General features: G+C 41.7%; 1 protein-coding gene across 1 annotated transcript; it reads left to right on the top strand.

Annotated features, from left to right (window-relative positions):
• Nucleotides 1–5,374: 5,374 nt before the first annotated feature.
• LOC117597949 (NLR family CARD domain-containing protein 3-like) lies at nt 5,375–20,367 on the top strand. The gene is made up of 9 exons (XM_053237051.1): nt 5,375–5,957; nt 6,418–6,534; nt 8,209–8,325; nt 10,635–10,689; nt 10,861–11,065; nt 11,354–13,127; nt 14,992–15,165; nt 18,765–18,941; nt 19,123–20,367. The coding sequence occupies exons 1-9, from the start codon at nt 5,905–5,907 to the stop codon at nt 19,205–19,207; spliced, it is 2,757 nt and encodes a 918-aa protein (XP_053093026.1). The 5' UTR covers nt 5,375–5,904; the 3' UTR covers nt 19,208–20,367.
• The last annotated feature ends 3,783 nt before the right edge of the window (nt 20,368–24,150 follow it).

The raw sequence follows: 24,150 nt of genomic DNA, 5'->3' as shown, positions 1-24,150 counted from the left end.
GGTTGGACAAGCAATATCTGGCCACATTATCTTCCATATTCAATTCATCTCTGTCTATTAACTGAATTAAGGATTCCTTTATCGGGTAATTAAGCTGATTATTTGTTTCTGGTCACATTCTCTCAACTGTGTGGCTCTGTTGGAGGAAAATATTGTTTAATGTCACTCGGATATTAACAATATAAGACATTCTATTGATATAAACCAAATAATCAACTTTCTCACTTTTTATACACTTTCATCCAGCAATCCCAAAATCACCTGTGCTGACTGAGTTTGCAGATAAGGTAGTCTTGCTTGATTGTGGCTGTACTTTGCAAGCTGTTCTTGCATAAAAAGTGTGAGATAAAACTCTTTTCCGTGATCGACGCTTACTTGATCCCATAATCCAAAGGAGAGAAGTGCTGGTCTGCAGCACATAACAGGGACAGGCTTTCTGAAAGGGATTACTAAGTCCATTACAAATTTAACTGGAAAATACAACATTTTGATTCAAGTCTAGACTATAAGATTGTGGTGGTTAGTAGAGTAAGCCTGTTGTGTTGTTCATCTAAATATGTAACCAAACGATAGCAAATTCCCTGTAGACTTTATTGTGAGGTTATTCTTTATAGGGTTTGTAGAATACTCCACAGTTTTGCTGCTATATCCATCAACTGCAAGGACGTGGGTCACCCCAAACATCCCAAGCTTTTCATTTTGATCCAAATGTATTTTATGCCCCATGTACTCAGCACTGTAGGGCACAGGATCGAGACTTCTTGCACCTTCGGTAATAAACAATGTGAAAGTGTGACACATGACCACATGTCTACTTTTTTAGGACAAAAAGACTAAAAGAAGTAAGGCTACAGGTCCAGAATTGCATATGCTACATTGTATTCTATGAATTTGTATCTGGCTAATCTTGTATTTAGCATGAAACAATTCTGCTTGCAGTCTAGTTATATAATGTAACTTTTCATATGCAGAATAAGTGTGTAGCCTGCATGCAACTATACACATATTGTAAGGGTTAGATCAGGATTTTATTCCATAAGTGTGGTTAAGCAAACAGCGCTGATTCAGAGATTTGACACAGGCAGGTAAATCCAGGCTCATGAGGCCATCACTGAAAACCTTTATTTGTGAATCCAGATACACACACTCATTTGGTGGGAAAAAAGAGTTTTGAGAAATAACAAAATACAAAAATAAATACATGTTTGACAATATAGGAAAAAAGATATACAGGGAAGGAAATCTTATTGCTTTCCATTATTTTTGTAAAATATTGGAATATGGAAAGTGGATAGTTTAATTAATATATGTTCCCCTTCAGGAACTCGAGCTGCGTCACGAAACGCTATGGGAACGCCCCCGCGTGACCGCGCTCTGAATCACGTGTCTAATCCGTCCAATGGATGGGCGAGATGTCACGGGCGGGGTGACATAGCGACCCGGAAGCATAAAAGCCCAAGCGGTGAGCACTGAGGTGTCGAGGTCCTGGAATAGGCCTTTTTCAGCCCGGTTGTTCAGCCCCACTTCCTCCCATTATGCTAATGTGGCGGGGCTGGACTACTCCGGTTACAGGGCGATGCCCAGGGTTGAATAGACGCTAGCCAGCTATCTGTCCCCTGCTGCTGCATCGTCCCTGAAGGCTCCGGCGTTGCCTACCAAGCCGCTGCGGACCACCTCAGCGCTGGTAGGCAAGGCGTACACGGCAGCAGGTCAGGCCGGTGCGTGTCTGCACACCATGGCGGTGTTACAGGCGTACCAGGCTGACCTGCTTAAAGAGCTGGATGAGCAGGGGGAGGGTACGTCTGAGCAGGTAGCTGAGCTCAGGCGGGCCGCTGATCTGTCCCTCCACTCCACCAAGGAGACCACCCGTGCTATCGGTCGGTCTATGGCAGTCCTGGTGGCGGCGGAGAGGCATCTCTGGCTGACCCTGTCCGATATGAAAGAGAAGGACAGGGTCGTGCTCATGGACGCCCCCGCTTACTCCCTCGGGCCTGTTTGGCGACGCGGTAGACTCCGTCGTCGAGAGATACCAGCAGGCCTGTGCTCAGGCGGCGGCGTTCCAGCGGTTCCTCCCACGTCGCTCTCTAGCTCGTGGGGCTGCTGGGCGGGGGCAGCCCCCTCTGTGTACGGCCCCCTCCTACAGGGCGGCCCAAAAACAGAGTGTCGCCTCCCGTGCTCCCCCGAGGCGGGAGCAGGAGTCGCGATGACGCTCTGGGCCCAGCCCTTCGGGCGCTAAGGCGGATCTGAGGACCGTCCTCATGTCCAGAAGGGCCGCAGCAAAGAAGCCCTGACGGTTTTGGCCCAGGGCTTCCTCGTACACCTCATCTCACGGTGCCCGGGTCACCCCAGTGCCCTCAGGAGGTCGATCTGCCAACCCTGCCACCTATGGTGCTTCAGGGCGCAGCGGTCTCCGGCGAGCGCCTCTCCCAGTTCTCGCCCGGCAACGTAGCGGGTCTGGGAGGCTTGCTGCCTCTTTTGAGGCCTTCGCAGCGGTCACGATCGACCTAAAAGATGCGTATTTCCACATCTCCATCCTTCCCCCACACAGGAAGTTCCTGAGGTTCGCTTTCGGGGGCGAAGCTTACCAGTATCGGGTTCTTCCCTTCGGCCTAGCACTCTCACCCTGCACCTTCACGAAGTGCGTGGATGCTGCCTTGGCTCCTATGCAACTACAGGGCATCCGCATACTGAATTACATCGACGACTGGTTGATTTTAGCTCATTCAGAGCAGACGGGCGGCTCTGCATCGAGATGTCGTTCTCACTTATATGAAGGAACTGGGGTTAAGACTAAACGCCGAGAAAAGCGTGCTTTCTCCAGCTCAGAGAACCGCTTATCTGGGCGTCGTGTGGGATTCGACCACAATGCAGGCACGTTTGTCTCCTGCTCGGATCGAGTCGGACCTCACAGCGGTCGCGAGAGTGAAAGTAGGCCGGTCACTCACTGTAAAGCAGTTTCAGAGACTGCTGGGCCTATTGGCAGCTGCGTCCAATGTGATACCTTTTGGCCTGCTGCACATGAGACCCCTACAGTGGTGGCTCAAGACCAGGGGGTTTTTCCGAAACAGAGGAAACCCGCTCCGCATGATCAAGGTCACGAGGTGATGCCGCCGTGCCTTAGCTGTGTGGAGAGAACCTGGGTTCTTGTCTCAGGGCGTGGTCCTGGGAGCTCCTGGTCGCCGCGTAGTGCTAGCGACGGATGCACCCCTCACCGGATGGGGAGCGGTCATGAGTGGCCGTCCTGCCCTTGGTCTGTGGAGCGGCCGCCATCTCACTTGGCACATCAACTGCCTGGAGATGCTGGCCGTGTTTCTGGCTCTGAAACACTTTCTCCCAGACCTAAGAGGCCGCCACGTGTTGGTGCGCACCGACAACACGACGGTGGTCTCTTACATCAACCGCCAGGGAGGTCTGTGTTCGCGTCCCCTTTGCAGGCTGGCGCGCCAGATCCTTGTGTGTTCCCAGGGGAAGCTCCTCTCATTGAGAGCAGCCTACATCCCTGGTTATCTCAACGTGGGAGCGGACGCCTTGTCGAGGCAGGGGCCGGTGCCCGTGGAATGGAGACTCCACCCCGAGGTGGTGGAGCTCATATGGCGTATGTGATCCCAGGTGGATCTGTTTGCGACGCAGGAGACGTCGCACTGTCCCCTTTGGTTCTCTCTGACTCATCCAGCTCCTCTTGGACTGGATGCCATGGTACAGCCGTGGCCGAGGCTGCGTCTGTACGCCTTTCCTCCGGTCGCTCTGCTCCCGGGAGTTCTGGAGAGAGTGCGCCGGGACGGAATTCGCCTATTGTTAGTAGCCCCGTTCTGGCCGGGCTGAGTATGGTTCTCGGACCTGATTTCCCTCCTAGACAGCTCCCTATGGGAGATTCCGATCAGGAGGGATCTCCTCTCACAGGCGGGGGGGGCCATCTTCACCCCTGCCCGGAGCTGTGGAAGCTGTGGGTGTGGCCTCTGAGGGGGCACAACTCCGCGCTTCCGGTCTCTCAACCGAGGTTGTGGAGACCATCCTCCAGTCCAGAGCTCCCTCTACGAGGCAACTGTACGCCCTGAAGTGGAAACTTTTCACTTCCTGGTGCGGAGACCGCCGGCTTGACCCTGGTCACTGCCCAGTTGGTACAGTGCTGGAGTTCTTGCAGGCCCTCCTCTCCCCGGGGCTGACCCACTCCACCCTGAAGGTGTACGTGGCGGCTATTGCGGCCTACCACGCCCCTCTCGATGGCCAATCAGTGGGCAGACACCCCTGGGTGACACGTTTCCTCCGCGGTGCGCTGAGGATCAGACCTCCAGCTCGATCTCGGGTCCCCCCTGGCCGTGGTTTTAGAGGCTCTCTGCAAACCCCCCTTTGAGCCCATTGAGGAGATTTTGGACCGTCTTCTGACGTTAAAAACTGCCTTTCTCTTGGCAATTTCCTCTCTTAGGAGAGTGGGGGATCTTCAGGCCCTCTCTGTGGCCCCTTCCTATTTAGACTTTGCACCTGGGTTGGCCAAAGCGTTCTTGTACCCCCGAGCGGGGTACGTACCGAAAGTCCCCTCCTCGGCACCACGGCCGGTCGTGCTGCAGGCTATCTGTCCTCCTCCCTTTGGGGAGCCCGACCATCGGAAGCTCGATTGTACGTGTCCAGTGTGAGCACTGGATGCGTACATCCACAGAACTGCCCTGTGGAGAAAGGCGGACCAGTTGCTTGTGTGCTTTGGTCCCCCTAAGAGGGGTTTTCCTGCTTCTAAGCAGACCCTGAGCCGGTGGATTGTAGAATCGATTTCTCTGGCTTTCGAGTCCTCTGGTCTCCCCAGTCCCCTGGGGGTCAAGGCTCACTCTACCCGAGCGGTGGCAGCCTCTAAGGCCTTTCTGGCAGGTGTGTTCTTACAGGACATCTGCAACGCGGCGGGATGGTCCACGCCCCTGAACTTTGCCAGGTTTTATGACCTAGATACGCGAGCCACTCCCGGCTCCTCTGTCCTTGTGCCTTAGGCTTGCCTCCTCCTGGAGGCAGGGACTTGTAAGTCTGGCGGCGTGGGTATACTCGTTCCCATAGCGTTTCGTGACGCAGCTCGAGTTCCTGAAGGGGAACGTCTCCAGGTTACGTATGTAACCATGGTTCCCCGAGGGAACGAGACGCTGCGTCTCGGTGCCACACTTCCGGCGTCCCTGCGGCGCTTGCTTCATTTTCCAGTAAGCTAACGCGGGGCTCACCGCTCGGGCTTTTATGCTTCCGGGTCGCTACGTCACCCCGCCCGTGACGTCTCGCCCATCCATTGGACGGATTAGACACGTGATTCAGAGCGCGGTCACGCGGGGGCGTTCCCATAGCGTTTCGTGACGCAGTGTCTCGTTCCCTCGGGGAACCATGGTTACATACGTAACCTGGAGACGTTCTATGCTGTAAGTACAAAACAGAAAGATTGGAGAGAGTCCACTTTGAATATTAAACAAGTTTCATAATGTGAAAATGCACTAATCTGTTTTTACTGTTTACTATTTTACTGCAGAATCACTTAAAAATCCACCATTAAATATTGTTCAGTTACATAAACATTGGTGACACGCGCACACACACACACACACAAACTTCCCTTCTGCAGAATAAACAGTTAAAGTGAAAAGTGAAGTGAAAGTGTAACTCAGCAGCTCCATTTTGTGTCGAAGGGAAAATAAACCATTTCAGGAGTAAAAACACAGTGAGTATCTAAATCTAAAGCTATAATATATAAACACACTGAACTGACACTAGATGCAGAAGAGTTTTGTGGGTTTGTACTGAAGGTTTAATGTACACAGGTTGTTTTAGGACTTGATACCGTGACTATTTCCTGTAAGAGAACTCTGTGCTGATACAGGGTTTGATTTAACATATGTTGGAGTGAAGTAAACGTGTGTCCTGCTGTAATCTGGACAAGGAGACATGACCTCCAACATGAGTGTGTCTGGAAAACAAGACTTAAAGAAAGACGAGAGGTGAGTTACTTTTCCATTCACCAGCAATAAATACACACCGTCTCATGGGAACAGATCTGTATCTATAAACATTCCCTAGGTAACAGAGGAACTAAACTTTGCTTTAATGTGTTTAATAGCAGTGAATATATCACTGGTCTGATGTAAGAACAGTTTAGAGAAATCATTCACTGAGAGAAGAGTAAAAACGACTGTGTAATGTGTAGCAAAAGAGCAGCATAGCTTTGAGTCAGTGAACTCTACAGGATTTAAGACCCAGCTGAGTCAGTTAGCTGTGATTGGGACTCCTGACATCAGAGTAATTCCTGAGGTATGAGGCGAGTCTCCTGTTTGAATAAGTGTGCTGACTGTAGCTGAATTAAAAATATGGAATTATTGATGTTTGATGATGAACACATTGTTTAACAGTGCTGAGACAGCAGAGTATTAATTATTGCTGATATTTCTGTTGTAATTCTAGAATGATGGAGGGAAAGAGATCAGACTCACCAGAACCCAGCTGTGTGTCCATGAAGAGTGACGCGTCAATGGATCCTCCAATTAAGTTCAGCGACAGAGACAGTTCTCCTGATGTGAGGTCAGTATAGTGAGGTGTTTTACGGCAGTGTTCCACCTGATCAAACTCACTCGTCTCATTATGAAGCCCTTCATGTGCTTTATCAGGTGTTGAAGCAGTAAAACATCAAAGTTTGTCTGAATATTTAAATGAAGTATCCATGGCTGAATATTCAGTACTCTCTCTTAAATGTAATCAATGATGTATTCTGTTACACTAATTTAAAAGGGATTTTAGATTACATATTTTAAAGGCACAGTTGGAGAATTATGATGCGTGTTAGGTCATTTTTGTCTTATTTTGCTTCTTATTGATCAGTGTTATGGGTTGGTAGCTTGCTGTATGTTATGCAAAGCCCTGCTAAATAGTGGGTTGAAAAATGTTCTTCAACGACCTTGTTCTCCATGACTAAGACGAGACAATGACGAGACGACACAGACATTATTAAAAACTAACTGTATCAGCATGCAATATTGTTGACGAAAAAAGACAAGACTAAAATGTAGTAAAAAATTAAAACTTTACAAAAATATTTTTGTTGACAAAATATTATAGACTTTTTTCTAAATTACAATCCAAATATCCTGTTCATTGGATGGCCTGAGCAGCAGTCAGGACTAAGCAAGCTAATGTTCATTAAATAATGACAGCAACTGTTGGACTTGGGAGAAAGAGAAGATCTGATATTTGGGCCCATTTTCTCTATAATGAGGCTGAGAAAAAAAAAGCAAATGCCTTGTTATATCAGAAGGGAAGCAATGTGGACACACAACATCTGGAAAGAATACAAAAATCTCAGGCAGCATATGAAGGTTAACCACAAAGAAATTGAGGTAGGTTTACGTTTTGGTGGTAATGTTAGGTTGTGTTTTTAAGCTATATTATGAAAACTAGTAAGGCGGTGGTGTTACGTTATGTAGGATGTGTTTTATAGCTAAACTGAACTCATTAAGCTAATAGGCTAGCAAATTGTTGTGGGGTCATGCAATACTAGTGTACAGTATTCTTTTCAATTTTATAAGGCTAACTACTTCATTTCCAATGTTCAGAACAGAGAGGTAAGTTTGTCATGTACTTTACACAACCGAAAAATTGGTTTCAGAATGTTTTATTGTCTGTACCACTCTTATTGTTTTATAGTCGTTTTAAAGAGAATATAATACAGTTGTTGAATGGTGTTGGTTCAAAATAAAAGTGCAAATCAGAACATGTTCCATGTCTGGATGTATTCCTTAAATGGACACCATCAGACCAGACACTTTCTGCAAAGATGCATTCTTAATCATTCAACCTGTGTGTTTCATCAGATAATGGTAAGATAAATCTTATATGAAATAAGTGAAATAAGACTAAAATGACAAAAAAAAATTATTGGTTTTGGCTAGACTAGATTGACTGAAATGTTAATCAATAATAATAATCTTATGACTAAAAATGTCTACAGTTTTCAGTGACTAAAACTAGACTAAAATATTTACGGTTTTCTTGACTAAGAAAAGACTAAAATGCCCAGTCAACTAAAGCATGACTAAAAAACAGGATGAGGTTGACTAAATATGATACATCTATCAAGGACATTTGACACAGGACTAAATTAAAAAAATAGCTGAAAAAAATTGACACTAGTTCTGATCAGGCATGTGGGAAGATGCTTGAAGCAAGTGTTTATTGCTGATATTTCTGTTGTAATTCTAGAATGATGGAGGGAAAGAGATCAGACTCACCAGAACCCAGCTGTGTGTCCAGGAAGAGTGACGCGTCAATGGAACATCCAATAGACTTCAGAGACAGAGACAGTTCTACTGATGTGAGGTCAGTATAGTGAGGTGTTTTACGGCAGTGTTCCACCTGATCAAACTCACTCGTCTCATTATGAAGCCCTTCATGAGCTTTATCAGGTGTTGAAGCAGTAAAACACTAAACTGTGCAGTGCTGCAGCTCTCGGACTGGCAGTGAGGAAAACTGCTTTAAGAGTTCAGTTCAGCCTGCAGTCCCTGAGCTGGAGGGTCTGTGCTGCTGCAGAAGAACATTTACACCCGGGAAATTAATGACTATATAACTATTTAATTCATTCATTCATTCAAACATTTGTTTCTAAATATGTTAGTGTCGGTTAGGAAATCCTGAATTTAGTGTGTTGTGTTAAAAGGAGGGTGTTGAAGGAGCAGTAATTGATTTTTAAATGTACACATCACCTAGAAATTTGTAGAACATGAAAAAAAAACAATGGTCATGGCCTCACCGGTATTATGTGGCTGAAAAAAAGACCCGTTTGGAAATCAGCCTTCATCTTATAGACACTCCCCAATGTCCCTTCACTCCGCCCCCATCTCAGCTTTCCCAAGGAGAGGAAAGAAACATCACCAAAGCCTGTAAGCTCTAGGGTTGCTACCTTCCATGAGGAAAAATAAGGGACAACAAAAAAAGAGGTATTATGTTTTCAGGTTGTCTGTCTATCTGAGATTTTCATTGACACATCGTTAAACTATTTTCCTGCTTCTACAGATTTACAATTGTGTTTTTACTGATAGAAGAATGATGATTTAACATTGTGTGGATTATTGAATAGAAAAAGGATATGGCGACCCATTTTTTAAAATTAAAATACTTTTTAAATATATTATATTTATGCATTAAAATATATTGGATAGACGGTACGATTATTTATTTAGTCTTTTTAAATTGTAAAGTGACAAAACTAGAGAATGTAAAGTTGGGATATTAGATGGGATATTATCAGCATGATTAGGCTAATTTGCACTAAAGTGATTAGACCTAGTTATATAGCCCAATATTACACTGATCCTGATGTTAGCCTAAGAACCTGATTATTTTACATAATATAAACATTTATTAAACAACAACATACCACATCATTCTCAGGGGAAGTCTGAGGTAAAAGGAACTGAGTGATTCCTCTGTCTTCTTTATCCACTCGGATGTGATTATCACCTGCCGCATGCTCCACAGTAAACTGTACAGTACCACAACAGCAGCACAGTACTACAACTGCATGTTGTGCAATGATGTGTTCTCACTTAGCGTGTTCCCATCATTCCCTGCCCCATAACACTGATTTTGAGCTTCTATACAATTTCTTGTGAAAGTGGTTTGATTTTAGTCACTATTTTGTTTTTCTCACCTCTGTGTAGACTTAACTTAGAGTATGCATGAAACCATGTCCCCGTATTGACTCAATAAGAGACACAGCATTTACTTTTCAATCCCGTATTAGAAGAGACAGGTGGCAATCCTAGTAAGCTCCCAGTACAGCCAGATAATTCATGTGTTAGCAAAAATCACACTGTGCTTCAGGAAAAAACAATGTAAAATAAAAAGAAATGTAGTAACACCAGGATAAAGGGAGCTTTTCACTTTATCACCTACTTCTGTATAAGAGCTGTGTGCTGGGTAAATTATAAAGCATAATTAATTAAAGTCACTTGTTGTATAGAGAGAGAGCTCCTTACATCAGTTCCTTATTATTCTGCAGTGTCTTACATTTATAATAATGCTGTGTATTATTATTCTTACTGCTCCACTGTTCATTATTATGCATTTCTCCACTATTCTGTTATTCTACCATCATTATTCTGTAGTTAGGGTTTTTATCACCTAGATCTAAATGACAAAGTAAAGCAATGCCCTTAATAAATAAACTGCCTCCTTCAGTACCTGAAAGTGATGTCATGCTAATGCTAATCCTTGCTAATGGTAGATGAATTTTATTTTATAGTTGGTTCTCTAGCTGAACTTTACTCTACAGGCCACCATAGATCCTGGGGGTGGGGCTTTGTGAACATTGGCGGGAATTGGCGGCAGGCTTAAGGAGTAAAAATCATAAATGTGGAACCACGTACTTAAGTCACATCTTGACTGCTTCATTTCAAATCCACTGTGGTGGTGTACAGAGGCAAAATTACCAAAACTGTGTCACTGTCCCAATATTTATGGACCTGACTGTAACTGTTAGAGACCTGAACTTTTAAAAAATTTACATATCTTATCTCATGCACCTTTAAATATCTTTATATTTGTATTTATTAGTTTTTGTATTTATTTGTTGTGCAGCTATGAACACATATAGTCCATATTACATGATGTGTTTTGTTTGTTCACAGACCACAAAAGAAGAAATCAAACATCAGCAGAAATCAGTTGGAGTCCATATTCAAGGTGTGTGTGTGACTTGTGTTGTTTTATTGATGTGCAGCAGCATTATGGGTAATCAGACAGTTGTAACTGTGGTAATAGACAGAGGGTTTTTTCTTCTTTTCATAAAATAAAAGCATCTCTCACTGTGTAACATTATAATATTTAGATCTGTTACTGTGTGTTTCTAACCAGGAGCTGGAACACAAAGTCATCACTCTGATAAAGAATGAGCTGAAGAGGTTTAGGAAGCTCCTGAGTCCAGATTACCCAGCATGCACTGAGAGGGAGGTGGAGGATGAGAAGGATCTGCACAGTGTCAGAGAGGGAGCGCTGAAGATCACACTGCACGTCCTGAAGAACATGAACCACACAGATCTCACTAACACACTGCACAACAGTAAGAGCTCTGAGTCATGGCTTTATTCCATCAGGTTCACTTTAGAGAGAGGAAATTGTTTTAGATATTAACACTTTTAGTTTTAAGATTGATTTTACTATCATGTACATCTGGTGCTTTTCTGTTCTATTCCTGGTCCAGCTTGTGGTTACTCTGTACAATGGTCCTGTTCCTTCAATAATATTCAGTACATGAATCAAGAATGAACAGCAGCATTTAAAAGAATTTGACATTATATATTGTGCTCAGTGATTTTGCATTAAAACATGCTATTACTTTATTTATTAGAGTCTGTGGCCTCTGTGTATCAGTCAAAGTTGAAATCCAACCTGATAGAGAAGTTTAAAAGAATTAATGAAGGAATCTCACAGCATGGAAGCTCAGCACTTCTGAATGAGATCTACACAGAGCTCTACATCACAGAGGGTTGGAGTGGAGACGTCAATAATGAACATGAGGTGAGACAGATTGAGACAGCGTCCAGGACACCAGCAACACAGGAGACACCCATCAAATGTAATGACCTCTTTAAAGACAAGTCCATCAGAACGGTGCTGACTAAAGGAGTTGCTGGAATTGGAAAAACAGTCTCTGTGAAGAAGTTCATCCTGGACTGGGCTGAAGGAAAAGCAAATCAGGATGTCTTCTTCATGTTTCCACTTCCCTTTAGAGAGCTGAATTTGATGAAGCAGCAAAATCTCAGTCTGATGAATCTTCTTCATCACTTTTTCCCAGAAATGAGAAAACTAGAATTAATAGACTGCGACTCCTACAAAGTGGTGTTGATCTTTGATGGTCTGGATGAGTGTCGACTTCCTCTAAATTTCCAGAAGAATGAGAGATTGTGTGATGTGACAGAGTCAGCCTCAGTGGATGTGCTGCTGACAAACCTCATCAAGGGGAATCTGCTTCCCTCTGCTCTCCTCTGGATAACCTCTCGACCAGGAGCAGCCAATCAGATCCCTCCTGAGTGTGTAGACCAGGTAACAGAGGTACGAGGCTTCAGTGATCCTCAGAAAGAGACGTACTTCAGGAAGAGGATCAGTGATCAGAGCCTGGCCAATAAAATCATCACACACATGAAGTCTTCAAGAAGCCTCTACATCATGTGCCACATCCCAGTCTTCTGCTGGATGTCAGCCACTGTTCTAGAGAGAATGTTGGGTGAAGCAGAGAGTGGAGAGATCCCCAAGACTCTGACTCAAATGTTCACACACTTCCTGATCTTTCAGATCAAACACAAGGACCAAAAGTACCATCAGAAATGTGACCCTGATCCTCAACAGACCAGAGAGAGTATCCTGGCACTGGGAAAACTGGCTTTCCAACAGCTGGAGAAAGGAAACCTGATCTTCTATGAGGAAGACCTGAGAGAGTGTGGCATTGATGTCACAGAAGCGTCAGTGTACTCAGGAGTGTGTACCCAAATCTTCAGAGAGGAGTTTGGGCTTCACCTGGGGAAGGTGTTCAGCTTTGTACATCTGAGTGTTCAGGAATTTCTGGCTTCTTTATATGCATTTCTGTCCTTCATCAGCAGAAATGTAACAGAAGAACAAATCACTGATATGTCTGATCTTTTCAGAAAGTCAAACATGTGTGATTTCCTCAGGAGTGCAGTGGACAAGGCCTTACAGAGTGAGAATGGACACCTGGACCTGTTCCTCCGCTTCCTTCTGGGTCTCTCCCTGGAGTCCAATCAGACTCTCTTACGAGGCTTAATGCCACAGACAGGAAGCAGCTGTCACAGCAAACAGAAAACAGTCGAGTACATCAAGGAGAAGATTAGGGAGAATCCATCTCCAGAGAAATCCATCAATCTGTTCCACTGTCTGAATGAACTGAATGATCATTCTCTAGTGCAGGAAGTACAAACTTACCTGAACAGAAAAGATTATTATTGTCTCAGTGAAACCAGTCTCTCTCCTGCTCAGTGGTCAGCTCTGGTGTTTGTGTTACTGAACTCAGAACAGGAACTGGAGGAGTTTAATTTGAGGAAATATTACCCATCAGATGAATGTCTTCTGAGGCTGCTGCCAGTGGTCAAAGCCGCCAGAAAAGCTGAGTGAGTATTTTTATTTATAAATGTATTACTGCATGGATTGTTATTTTAATGCAACACTGAACTGCACTGTTTGGATTAATGCTTGTTAATTGTTACTTTAATCATCTTTAAATAAACACATTTTACACTAACCCTTTATGTCTGTACTGAGGGCTGGGCGATACGGACAAAATCTTATGTCTCAAAATGGATAATAACTTACTTTTAAAATGGCGACTCTCCAACACTGGTCGTCACTCACACTTAATGTCTCATGTACAAATGCTTTTCTCCCCTCTTGAGATAGACAAAAGTGCCAAAATAAACAAAACCTTTTAAATAAACTGTCAAATAAACAAATATGAAAGCGTATACAATATAATCGGACACTCACGCCGTCCCGCGGCCCCGTGCTTCCTTCAGCGTGGCGACAGTATCCAGAGGTAATCACAGTCAGGCCTTCAACTTAGCACACACGTTCGCACGTGTCGGACCCGGAGCTTTGGCGCCGTCGCGAGTGTGTGATGTCATACATTAGCGACTACTCTGTCTCTCATGTAAGCTCTTAAAGGAATGGCACCTCTGATGAAGGATGCGACTGCTACAACCCTGACACTATTCAGCAGCGTCTTTACCGTCTCACTACCAATGATTTTGGACCTATTGTTGACCCGAGTACATATATGTATATATGTATATTCCGTCTTTTGTAAAATTTATGAAAAAAGTGTCTATACTAAATTACTGCATGTATTTAAGAACTAAAGAGCTAAATACCCACCTCTTTCATGAACACTTAACTAACTCATGACTTGTCCACACTGGAAGAAAAAAAATATATAATTAGATATTTCCTATAAATTATATTTTCTCATTTGTAAGAGGCTTTGGATAAATGCACCTGCTAAATCAATAAATGTAAATGTAAACACATTCTGAACTAAACACCAGTGAAAGGCACATTTTCTTTTCTCCTTTTATTTGAAAGTGACATTGAACAGAACTATCACAAATAAGAGCACGAAAAACATAACAATATAAATACAAAATGTAAAAAGTAAATATTAAAACACTATTTCCCTTCATGTGCCTTTTAGGTACAAGTTGCTGATCTTTTGTTCTGTGTAACACAATGTTGTGTGTAGCACACCTATTCCCCATTTCCCCACTGACTGCTACCTGTATAAATAAGACACACGCGCCTCCACACAGCGGTGGATTATTGTGTGTCTGTCTTAGAATTATTGGAAATATTTCGTTGGATTTAGTCTCTGTGGGTTTATTGGCTCAGACCTGGTTTGTTTATTGGCTTTGATCTTGTTCTGTCCTTCGGATTTTACGGACTTCCTGGTTCCTGACATCATCATGCTGCGGGTAACGAGACTGTGTTCGCTGTTGTGGATTTATGGCGGTGGATTTAGTCATTGACTGTTCTGTGTACACGACCCTATAGACTGAGACCCGGAGTTTCCCCACACCTCACCTGACACTAACTCACCTTAAAGTACCACTAGTACTGGTATGTTATTAACTGGTAGTGTACAGTTCTATAATTCTTTATTTTCTGTAATAAAATGCACTATATCTGCAGTGTTGCTTGTAGAAACTTGAACACAGATCAGAGTGTATTGTTTGTAGGCTGCTCGCTCTCACGTGTGTATGTACATGACCTTATGGTCTTAAAATAAATTGTAGCTTAGAGATTGTGGAGTGCAGAAAGACGTCCCTGCTCCTGTAAATGTGCTGATGTGGTGTCCTGTCCTCTGATTTCTGTGTGTGAGAGAAACACACTGACATTTCTGTTACATGTTAAACTTTAGCTGTAATATGGCTGTGTTTGTGTGTTTGAGATCAGTGTTGTGATATTTCACCATTTCTCTTCCAGGCTGTGTGTGTGTAATCTGACAGAGGAAAGCTGTAGAGTTCTATCCTCAGTTCTCAGCTCAAACTCCTCCAGTCTGAGAGAACTGGACCTGAGTCACAATAAACTGCAGGACTCAGGAGTGAAGCTGCTCTCTGCTGGACTGGAGAATCCACACTGTACACTGGAGACACTGAGGTATACACACACATACACACACACACACACACACACGCACACAAAAACATTAAGTATGGTAATAAATGTCAATTCCTAATAATAATGCTACACAACCTGAAAATAAAATATTAAAACCTAAAAAGTCATTAAGAAATAAATACATCATATAAGTAATCAAACAAAGTATTGAGTAGATCATTAAGAGATAAATAGTGGTATTAAGCATAAAATCAAGAGGACTAATTAAAAGACAAGGTAAATAAATGTGTTTAAGCTGCTTTTTAAATATATTTAGTGCAGGTGTCTGATGGATATACGCTGGGAGTGAGTTCCACATCCTGGGAGCAGCGACACTAAAAGCAGTTTCACTGAGCTTTTTCTTATTAAAATTCACCTTAAGGAAGCCAGCATTTGTTGATGTTAAAAATGATTTGGGGTGAAATCCATCAGGCATTCTGCTAAATACACAGGTGCAATGCCATTAAGAGTTTTAAAACTAATAAGAGCACTTTAAAATTGACTCTGGATGTCACAGGTAACCAGTGCAGTTCCTGCACAATAGGAGTAATATGGTCTCTCTTTAGTTTGTGTTAGAAGCTGAGCAGCTGCATTTTGTACTAAATGTAATGGAAAAATAGTAGATAATAGTACACAGGTGATCATGGACACCGAGGATCACACAGAGACACTGCTGTGTTTAAATAGTTTAAAGTGTCAGTGACTGTTGGTCAGAAATCTCTCACACTGATGCGCTCTTCAGCCTCTCACACTACAATCAGTCACTTCTCTCTGTTTGAAACGTGACAATAACAAGAAATCCAGGCACTGATAAACTTGGACATGCACAGGAATGGGACAAGGTTGTTGTGTTGGTTAAATTAGTGCTGGCTCTAAAGTGTTGAACAGCATTTAAAGAAGATGCTGTGACAAACAGAAGTGATTTATAAACCAGCTTTCATCCAGAACAATCATACTGGTCTCTACATATCTAAATATCTCTAACAGTGGGCTCTAAATCTTCTGTCAGCTTACGGCTATACACAGACAGACCGGCCTGTCCTCCTTTATACAGACGCATTTCTTTTGTCTTAACTGAATGACTCGTCTCATTTGTGTTAATTTAGGAATTTGTTGTCTTGCTTTTTAAATTATTTGTTTCCTATTTAACATTTCTTTAATTAATGCCATTAATATGAAACAGAGTTTCACAAAAGTTTCATTAAATTGGTGTATAATTGAAATAAATAGCGTAATCTGTTTATAAAATCACAGTGACATACTGACAATTGCAAGATTCGAAGCCGATCAATCAAGCTTCACTTTATTTAGTTTTATTTTATCTGTAAATTGCCACAAACTCAGGAGCTCTTGTCCCCAGTGAGACCCCTAGCACACAGGAACAGGAGTCCAGTGTTGATGCTATTTCCACAAGCTCCAGCTCAGTCCGGAACTCCTCCATAAGTGCCTGATGAATGTGAAAGTAGAGGACAGTGAGGTGTTGGTGGAGAAGCTCTGGGTTGAGGGTCAGAATAAAGACCAGATAAAGCAGCTATGCACATACATAAAGAGCTAGCTCTTGTGCTGAGTGGCCAAGCCTATTTAACTCTGATTCAACACCTCATCAACCTTTTCTCTCAGCATCTTGTAGATGTTCCACAACATTACATTTTTAATTTACACATTGGACAATGAACACACTGTATGAAAAACTCTCTGCTAGAAATAAAGAGATGTGTTTGTTCAGAGTGGCCTCTCTGTTATTATCTTGTTTCAGAAAGTTAAATACATCGTCTCATATGAGCTGAGACACATGGATCTGTCCAAGAGCAGTCCAAGTTTACACAGGCTGTTCATTTTATATTTTTATCCTGACTTTAGAACCCTGTGTTCAGGTAGACAGTTTATTTCCCAACTGATTGAAACACATCATTTCACAATCAGATAAATAAATCAAACACTTCATCATTTCTCTTTCAGGCTGTGTGAGTGTAATCTGACAGAGGAAAGCTGTAGAGTTCTGTCCTCAGTTCTCAGCTCAAACTCCTCCAGTCTGAGAGAACTGAACCTGAGTATCAATAAACTGCAGGATTCAGGAGTGAAGCTGCTCTCTGCTGGACTGGAGAATCCACACTGTACACTGGAGATACTGAGGTACACACACACACACACACACACACACACACACACACACACACACACACACACACACACACACACAGGTCAGATTATCACTTTATCACCAAATAATACATACAGAAATGATTGTGTGTGTTTTTATGTAGCTGTAAATTTTAGAATATGATTTAAATGTTTGTAAGAAACTGAAATGTGAGAAACTTACTGGTAGAAGTAAATGCCTTGTTTTGCTATCTATACTTGTGCCAGTATATAAAATACAACAAATTCACTGAATATTCACCAACCAAAATGTTCATTTGCTAAATGAAGACAAAATAAACTAAAATACCTCAACTGTATAAAATATTTACTTTCTCATACAGTAATCCCGAATCATATTAATAACAAACCAAGCAGCCAATATGTCGTACCGGCTAACAGTTAATTATTTACTCAAGCGCGCTATCCTTAGCCCACGCTCTCACTCAGACTGGCAAATTGAAAATGCATAAACAAAACAAAAGCTGCAGGGCTGTGAGGTGGCTGGGGTGCGGTGTGGCCCAGACTGAAATGGCCTCTTCACTCTAAGAAGAGCAATGACTCTACTGACTGCAAAGGTACCTGGTCTTTACGGCTTTCTGGGCTTTTACGTGCTCGATGTTTCTGAAGTTCGCACCTGCATCGCTCCGTGTTACTCGTCCACAGGCGTTTATCCAGCGGTGCCAGAGGAACCCTGAGCATTACCCAGTAGCTCAGAGCGCTATCTGGTTCTCCTCAGCGACTCCCAGGGGAAAACAGGCAAACAGCAGCCAGTAGTGTGTAGCTGTGTGAGCTGAACAACAGGCTAGCAGTTCGACTAGCTAACTAGGCTAGTCAGCTAGGTAATACACTGTGTGCAAACTTCATGTAGAAACAGCAGCTTCCTCCTTCTAATTAGTTCGTAACTAATAAGTTCTCACGCTTATTGTTTTAACAAGTTTTAACTTAGTCACAGTTCATTAGTTATTCACAAATCCTAGTTTTTTTCACAGAGAGAAAACTTCTTTCTCCTTTTCCTTTTTTCTTTTCCCGTTCTCCTCGCTGATTAACCAATAACCAATCAGAATCACGCACGTTGCTAGGCAACCCCCCTTTTATCCACTCTCACCAGGTTTGTACTTTTCCGCTCTCTTTTTAAAAAACGCATGAAGTTATCTTAAAACGAATGAAACAAAAGTTTTTATCCCCACCAACTTTCATGAACTAAACCTTACGTACAAACTGTGTTATGTGTACGAGTGTGTTTCCAAGTGCATATATGAACTACATTTTTAACAAAACTGTATATGCATGAACATGTACACACTATATTTTAATGGGGTTACATAGTGACCTGATATATTTTCACTGTTGTGTGTGAGATGGAGAGTAAATGTACTGTATATAAAGGTTTTGTTTAGTTCATGTTTTCAATGCTAAAACTGTGTGTGTTAAGTGTGAGAAGGTTTTCTTTCTTGCAGGATGTGGGGCAGCAGTATTACAGATGAAGGTTGTGCTGCTCTGGCTTCAGCTCTGAGGTCAAAATCCTCATCACACCTGAGAGAACTGGATCTGAACGGTAATAATCCAGGAGAATCAGGAGTGAAGCTGCTCTCTGATCTACTGAAGGATCCACACTGTAAACTGGAGACACTACAGTGAGTTACTGACTTACTGTCTCTTTACTGTACTGTATGATATTGAATAATAGTCACTGTGTACTGTATATTGTTGACAGTTTTAGTGTGTGTGTGTGTGTGTGTGTATGTTTGTGTGTATGTTTGTTGGCGTTTATGCTGATGTCATTTGTTTACACTGATGCTCTTCTCTGTCTTTCAGCATTAAGAATCATAAACTCACCAGGACTGGTTATGACAGGAGTCTCACCTCAAACCTCTTTTCCAGGATAAAGCAGTTTTGGTGAAGCGTTAGAACCCGTCCCACATTTCCAGCAGTTTGGGAGCTGAATCATTCATATTCACATGTAGAAGTTCCATAACAATAACCGTGACTGATCACATCCTTTTATCCACTCAGCTACAAGTTACTTCAGGCTTTTATAACATATTTTACAATCCAAAGTCAAATCCTTCAGCGTCTACACACAACACAGAGATATCATCACATCATCACACTTACACAAATACACATCCATGTGTTGTAGCTGTTTATAGCTCATTTTTATCTCCACATTTTTTATCTATTTTTTTTTAGTGTGTTTCTGCTCAACATCAATTCATTCAGTTTGTTGTAACATGACAGTGAATTTTTTTTTTCTCCACAGATGATTGATTTATAGTTGTAATTTAATCCATTTTTCCCAATTTTTTTAAACTTCTGTTCCTTGTTTGCTGGTGTTTTTTTTAAAGGACAATTCTGGCATAAAACTAGAATTTAATATATTATTTGTCAAGGTATGTAATATTCTGTTGCTTACTCTCTGTGTTTTATCAGAATTTAAGCAAAACTAAGTAATCATGTAATCATGCTAACATTATTGTAGCTAAATGTGTTGTTGCTAATTTCATGTGTTTGACTCAGTTTAATTTTGAAAGATGTACAGTTACTCTCTGCTTGCCTCGTGGAGGCAGTTTCTCCAGTATTCAAACCAGTAAATCTCTCTACAGTATCTGCTGCGTCATCATAAGATGTACGATCTGTAAGATACAGTTAGGCATGTTTACAACAGCTGTATCAATGGTTTCATTTTTAACAAGTCAAACCTTGAAGGCGGCTGGGCGACAGTAAGAGAAGACCACATCAGGTTCCACTCCTGTCAGCCAAGAAGGGGAATCTGAGGCTACAGTGGGCACAGACTCCCCCAAACTGGACAGTTAGAGATTGGAAAGATGCCAGTATGTATTCTTCCAGGCAACTGAAAATGAAATGGACATAACTGAGATTATATTTCATGAATCTACACCAAATATCCCAAAATATTTTGACAGTAGCTGCATATCATCGGGTCCTCGGCTCCTACCTGCCAAGACTGTTGTCTGGATGGTCGAGTTCCCTGTTTAAAGTGTGTTATTATGTACATGTATGTAAGGATTTAATAAAAAAGGCATCATGCTCATTGGTTATTTCACTGTCATGATCTGCCCACTTCAGTTCATGAGATTTAGTTGGTCTATCAGTGTGGGTGAAAGAGAGAATGAGAAAGCCTGTGTGCCTCTGTGTATTGTTGCAGGCCTGGGGAGGAGGCCGCATTACCACTTTATGTTCTGTTTGGGGCTAAATGACTCCTTTTAAAACCCTGTACATTATAGAACTGATTGTTCCAGCCTGAGCTTACCTCAGCTCCTCTAACAACAATATTCACTTTACATAGATTGATATGTAACATGGTTTTAAACTAGCATGCTGAAATAAAATATAAACAAAAACTGGTATTTGTAAATTTCAAATGAAAAAGGGGATGTTAGGTTTTGCCCCATTCCGTCCATCTTTTATTCCTGCTTTGGGCATAGTGGATTTTAGACTGAGTTATTATCTAAAACTCAAGAGGGACCAGGAAGCTAAAATGCCAGTTTTATATATTAGCCTACTGATGTAGATAAATGCATTAGAGTATTACTTTACATTACATTATCATAGCTTTTTCTGTTCATTATCTGCTATGATCCCTTACCCTTCTGTTCTGTGGTGCATAATGCAAAGATAATGCAAAAAAGAGGATGTACATAAAAATTATTCTTCCAAAAAAGTTAAATCGGCCACTTTATTAGGAATATCATAATACCGTGTACAGCCCAAAAAAAGCATTGAATTAAATTTCAGAGTCTTTACTGCCATCTACAGGAAAATGCACAAGTTCTCCATCTGACTGAACGTTTGGATGAAAAGTGAAGCCTTTGAGTGAACTTTCTGTGTTTTTACTGCCATCTACAGGAAACACGATGGTGCTGTGAGCGTGCACGTGAAGGGGTGTAGGATCCAGCCGGGCAGTCGGATTTACACACAACACCTGACTTTCCCCATCGTTTATAAGTAAGTTGAGTACGGATTGTTCCTAATAAAGTGGCGTGTGTATGAGTTAGGGGTGTTCCTAATAAAGTGGTGTGTATGTGTGAGTAAGGGGTGTTCCTAATAAAGTGGTGTGTGTGTATGAGTAAGGGGTGTTCCTAATAAAGTGATGTGTGTGCATGAGTAAGGGGTGTTCCTAATAAAGTGGCGTGTATGTGTGAGTAAGGGGTGTTCCTAATAAAGTGGTGTGTGTATGAGTGAGGGGTGTTCCTAATAAAGTGGTGTGTGTGTATGAGTAAGGGGTGTTCCTAATAAAGTGGCGTGTATGTGTGAGTAAGGGGTGTTCCTAATAAAGTGGTGTGTATGAGTAAGGGGTGTTCCTAATAAAATGGTGTATGTATGAGTAAGGGGTGTTCCTAATAAAGTGGTGTGTGTGCATGAGTAAGGGGTGTTCCTAATAAAGTGGTGTGTGTATGAGTGAGGGGTGTTCCTAATAAAGTGGTGTGTGTGTATGAGTAAGGGGTGTTCCTAATAAAGTGGTGTGTGTGTATGAGTAAGGGGTGTTCCTAATAAAGTGGTGTGTATGAGTAAGGGGTGTTCCTAATAAAATGGTGTTTATGTATGAGTAAGGGGTGTTCCTAATAAAGTGGTGTGTGTATGAGTAGTTTAAAAAAACACATAATAACCTTCTTTAAAGGAAAATGTAAGTCACTTAACAAAACAAAGAAGGACTAGAACAGCAAACTTCTCTCAGAATCTGCTGAACTTCAGTCTAAACAGAATAGAAATGTGGAGGAAGATGATTGTGTGTAGAAAATGAAATGGGAGTTAACAAAGCTAAAGGAGGATTTCTTCTGAAACGTTCAGTTGCAAGCTGGCCTGGACACGACCTCCACCGGAAAGCCACAGAATGGTATTAAAGACTGAGAAACCGCAGGGAAAAGAGGAGCATAAAGGCCCTCAGAGAGAATGATGGAAATATAATCGAGGATGAGGAAGAGAAAAGAGAAAGAGTTCTACAGAAATGCCAAGATGCCACATGGAGAAGAAATGCAATTCCAAAGAGAATTTCAGATTTTCTATCTCCATGGCCAACTTTAAAAACTAGTGGCATGCAGCACTGAGGAGAGCCAATAGATGGAAAAGAAACGCTAGAAGCAATAGTGCAGTTAAAGGAGGGGAAAAGTCCGGGAGCTGATGGGCTTCCAGCTGAGTTTTCCAAAGCTGCAGTTAAACACATTGCACATCTCCTAACTGACTTCTACAACCAAGCCATAAAGGGAGGGATTTGAAATGAATCTCTGTAGCAGTGTGTTATGACACTAAGATTTAAGAAAGGTGAGCCATATGAGCTGGAGAACTGGAGGCAGATAAGTCTCATGAATATCGATTCTAAAATACTCGCTAAAATCCTCATCAACCGCATGAATCACGCATTAAACTAAAGAATGGAAAGAGAGCAGACTTGTGCAATTAAAGGAAGATAGATGTGGGACAATCCTGCAAAAAGAAGAGATTTTAAAGACACTAAGCAATGCCATCTCCCAGCTGAGACGCTTTTTAAACTAATCTTAAATGAACTAAAAAGACAAAGGGCAATGGAGCGAAGATCTAAAAATAAATCTCCATGGTCTTTATTAAAAATATGATCTCTGGAAATATTTAAGGGAAATAACTATGTAGATATAATCATATGATTGGACTATGTTGTAAATAGTTATTTTTGTGTATTTAAAAGTTTGTAATGTTGAAGAATTACTGTAAAAATTGTGAAATATTTAAACTGTGTAAATGTTCAAGAGTTATTGTAACAAATTGTGAATTATTCAATAAAGTTTGATTTAAAAACGCAAGACCGGCATTTTAATTTTATTTATTTATTCATTCATTCACTCGTTTATTTAATTATATAGCGTTTTTAACAATGGACTTTTTATCACAAACCAGTTGTTACAGATATCCGGATATAAAAAGTAAATATAAACCTTTTTTTAACATTTCCATGTCAGGTGCTGAGAGGCATGAAGATATGTTCTTAATAATAATAATAATAATAATAATAATAATAATACTAGTAAAGAGTAGAGAAGAGGCGTGTGTTGGAGTTGTTATGGCAGAATAATCCAGTGCACAGTAATAAGGCTGATGAGCTCTGTGTCTGTGGGAAGGACACAAGGCCTACCGGCTGTTTGAGGCGGCGCTGCGTGTTGTGCTGGATGGAGCTTGACTGCCCTCGTGTGGCCAAACCCAGGAACTGCAATTTCCCACAATCACTATTCTGTTATGAAGTATTTTATGGCGGTGTTTATAAGTTTACACTTGTAGTAGTTAGCCAAGAGAGGGGGAAGAAATATTAGAGAAATATTAGAGACATGTTAGTGACATGTTAGTGAATGCTCCCGCCTCCTCTACTCCCTTTTTCCCTTTATGATAATTATTTAATGGAATAATGGATATATTGCCTTTATCTCTGTAAATCTGTAATCTCTAAAACAGCTCCATTTAACTCCACACTGTACTGCTAACCTGCCTACACTTATTAACCACATCACGTCACAAATGTTTTCAGAAATATCTTTCGTGTTTATGTTTTTAATTCACTGCTCACTGTCAGTTAGTGTAAGATGTTTATGTTTAAAATAACCCCTATGTTCATGTTCGTATTTTCTTATAAATACTTTTATATTTGTTTTTTGAAAATATCCCACATTTCAGTGCTTGATCTCATTAAAACCTTTAAGTGTTTATTTTGTTTGACTTCTTTGGTTAATTCATGAACAGCTTGTTTGTTTGTAAGGCATGTATTGAGTTTGGAGTAAGCTCTCTGCTCGTTTATGTTTAAGTTTATTCTCACTGAAACGGCTAAATGATCTGATTCATCTCAATACTCTGGTTTATAGT

The sequence above is a fragment of the Pangasianodon hypophthalmus genome, chromosome 9 (assembly GCF_027358585.1).
Source record: "Pangasianodon hypophthalmus isolate fPanHyp1 chromosome 9, fPanHyp1.pri, whole genome shotgun sequence".
In the NCBI taxonomy this organism is placed as follows: domain Eukaryota; kingdom Metazoa; phylum Chordata; class Actinopteri; order Siluriformes; family Pangasiidae; genus Pangasianodon; species Pangasianodon hypophthalmus.
Note: the sequence above shows the minus strand (reverse complement) of the source record. Positions and strands in the feature narration are given on the sequence as shown.

Bases quoted from the DNA above. Each gene is read 5' to 3' on its own strand.
- LOC117597949 (XM_053237051.1), top strand. From the start codon at position 5,905: ATGACCTCCAACATGAGTGTGTCTGGAAAACAAGACTTAAAGAAAGAC. The intron at 10,690-10,860 runs GTGTGTGTGTGA...GTTTCTAACCAG, and splicing joins AGTTGGAGTCCATATTCAAG to GAGCTGGAACACAAAGTCAT. The intron at 18,942-19,122 runs GTGAGTTACTGA...TCTGTCTTTCAG, and splicing joins TGTAAACTGGAGACACTACA to CATTAAGAATCATAAACTCA.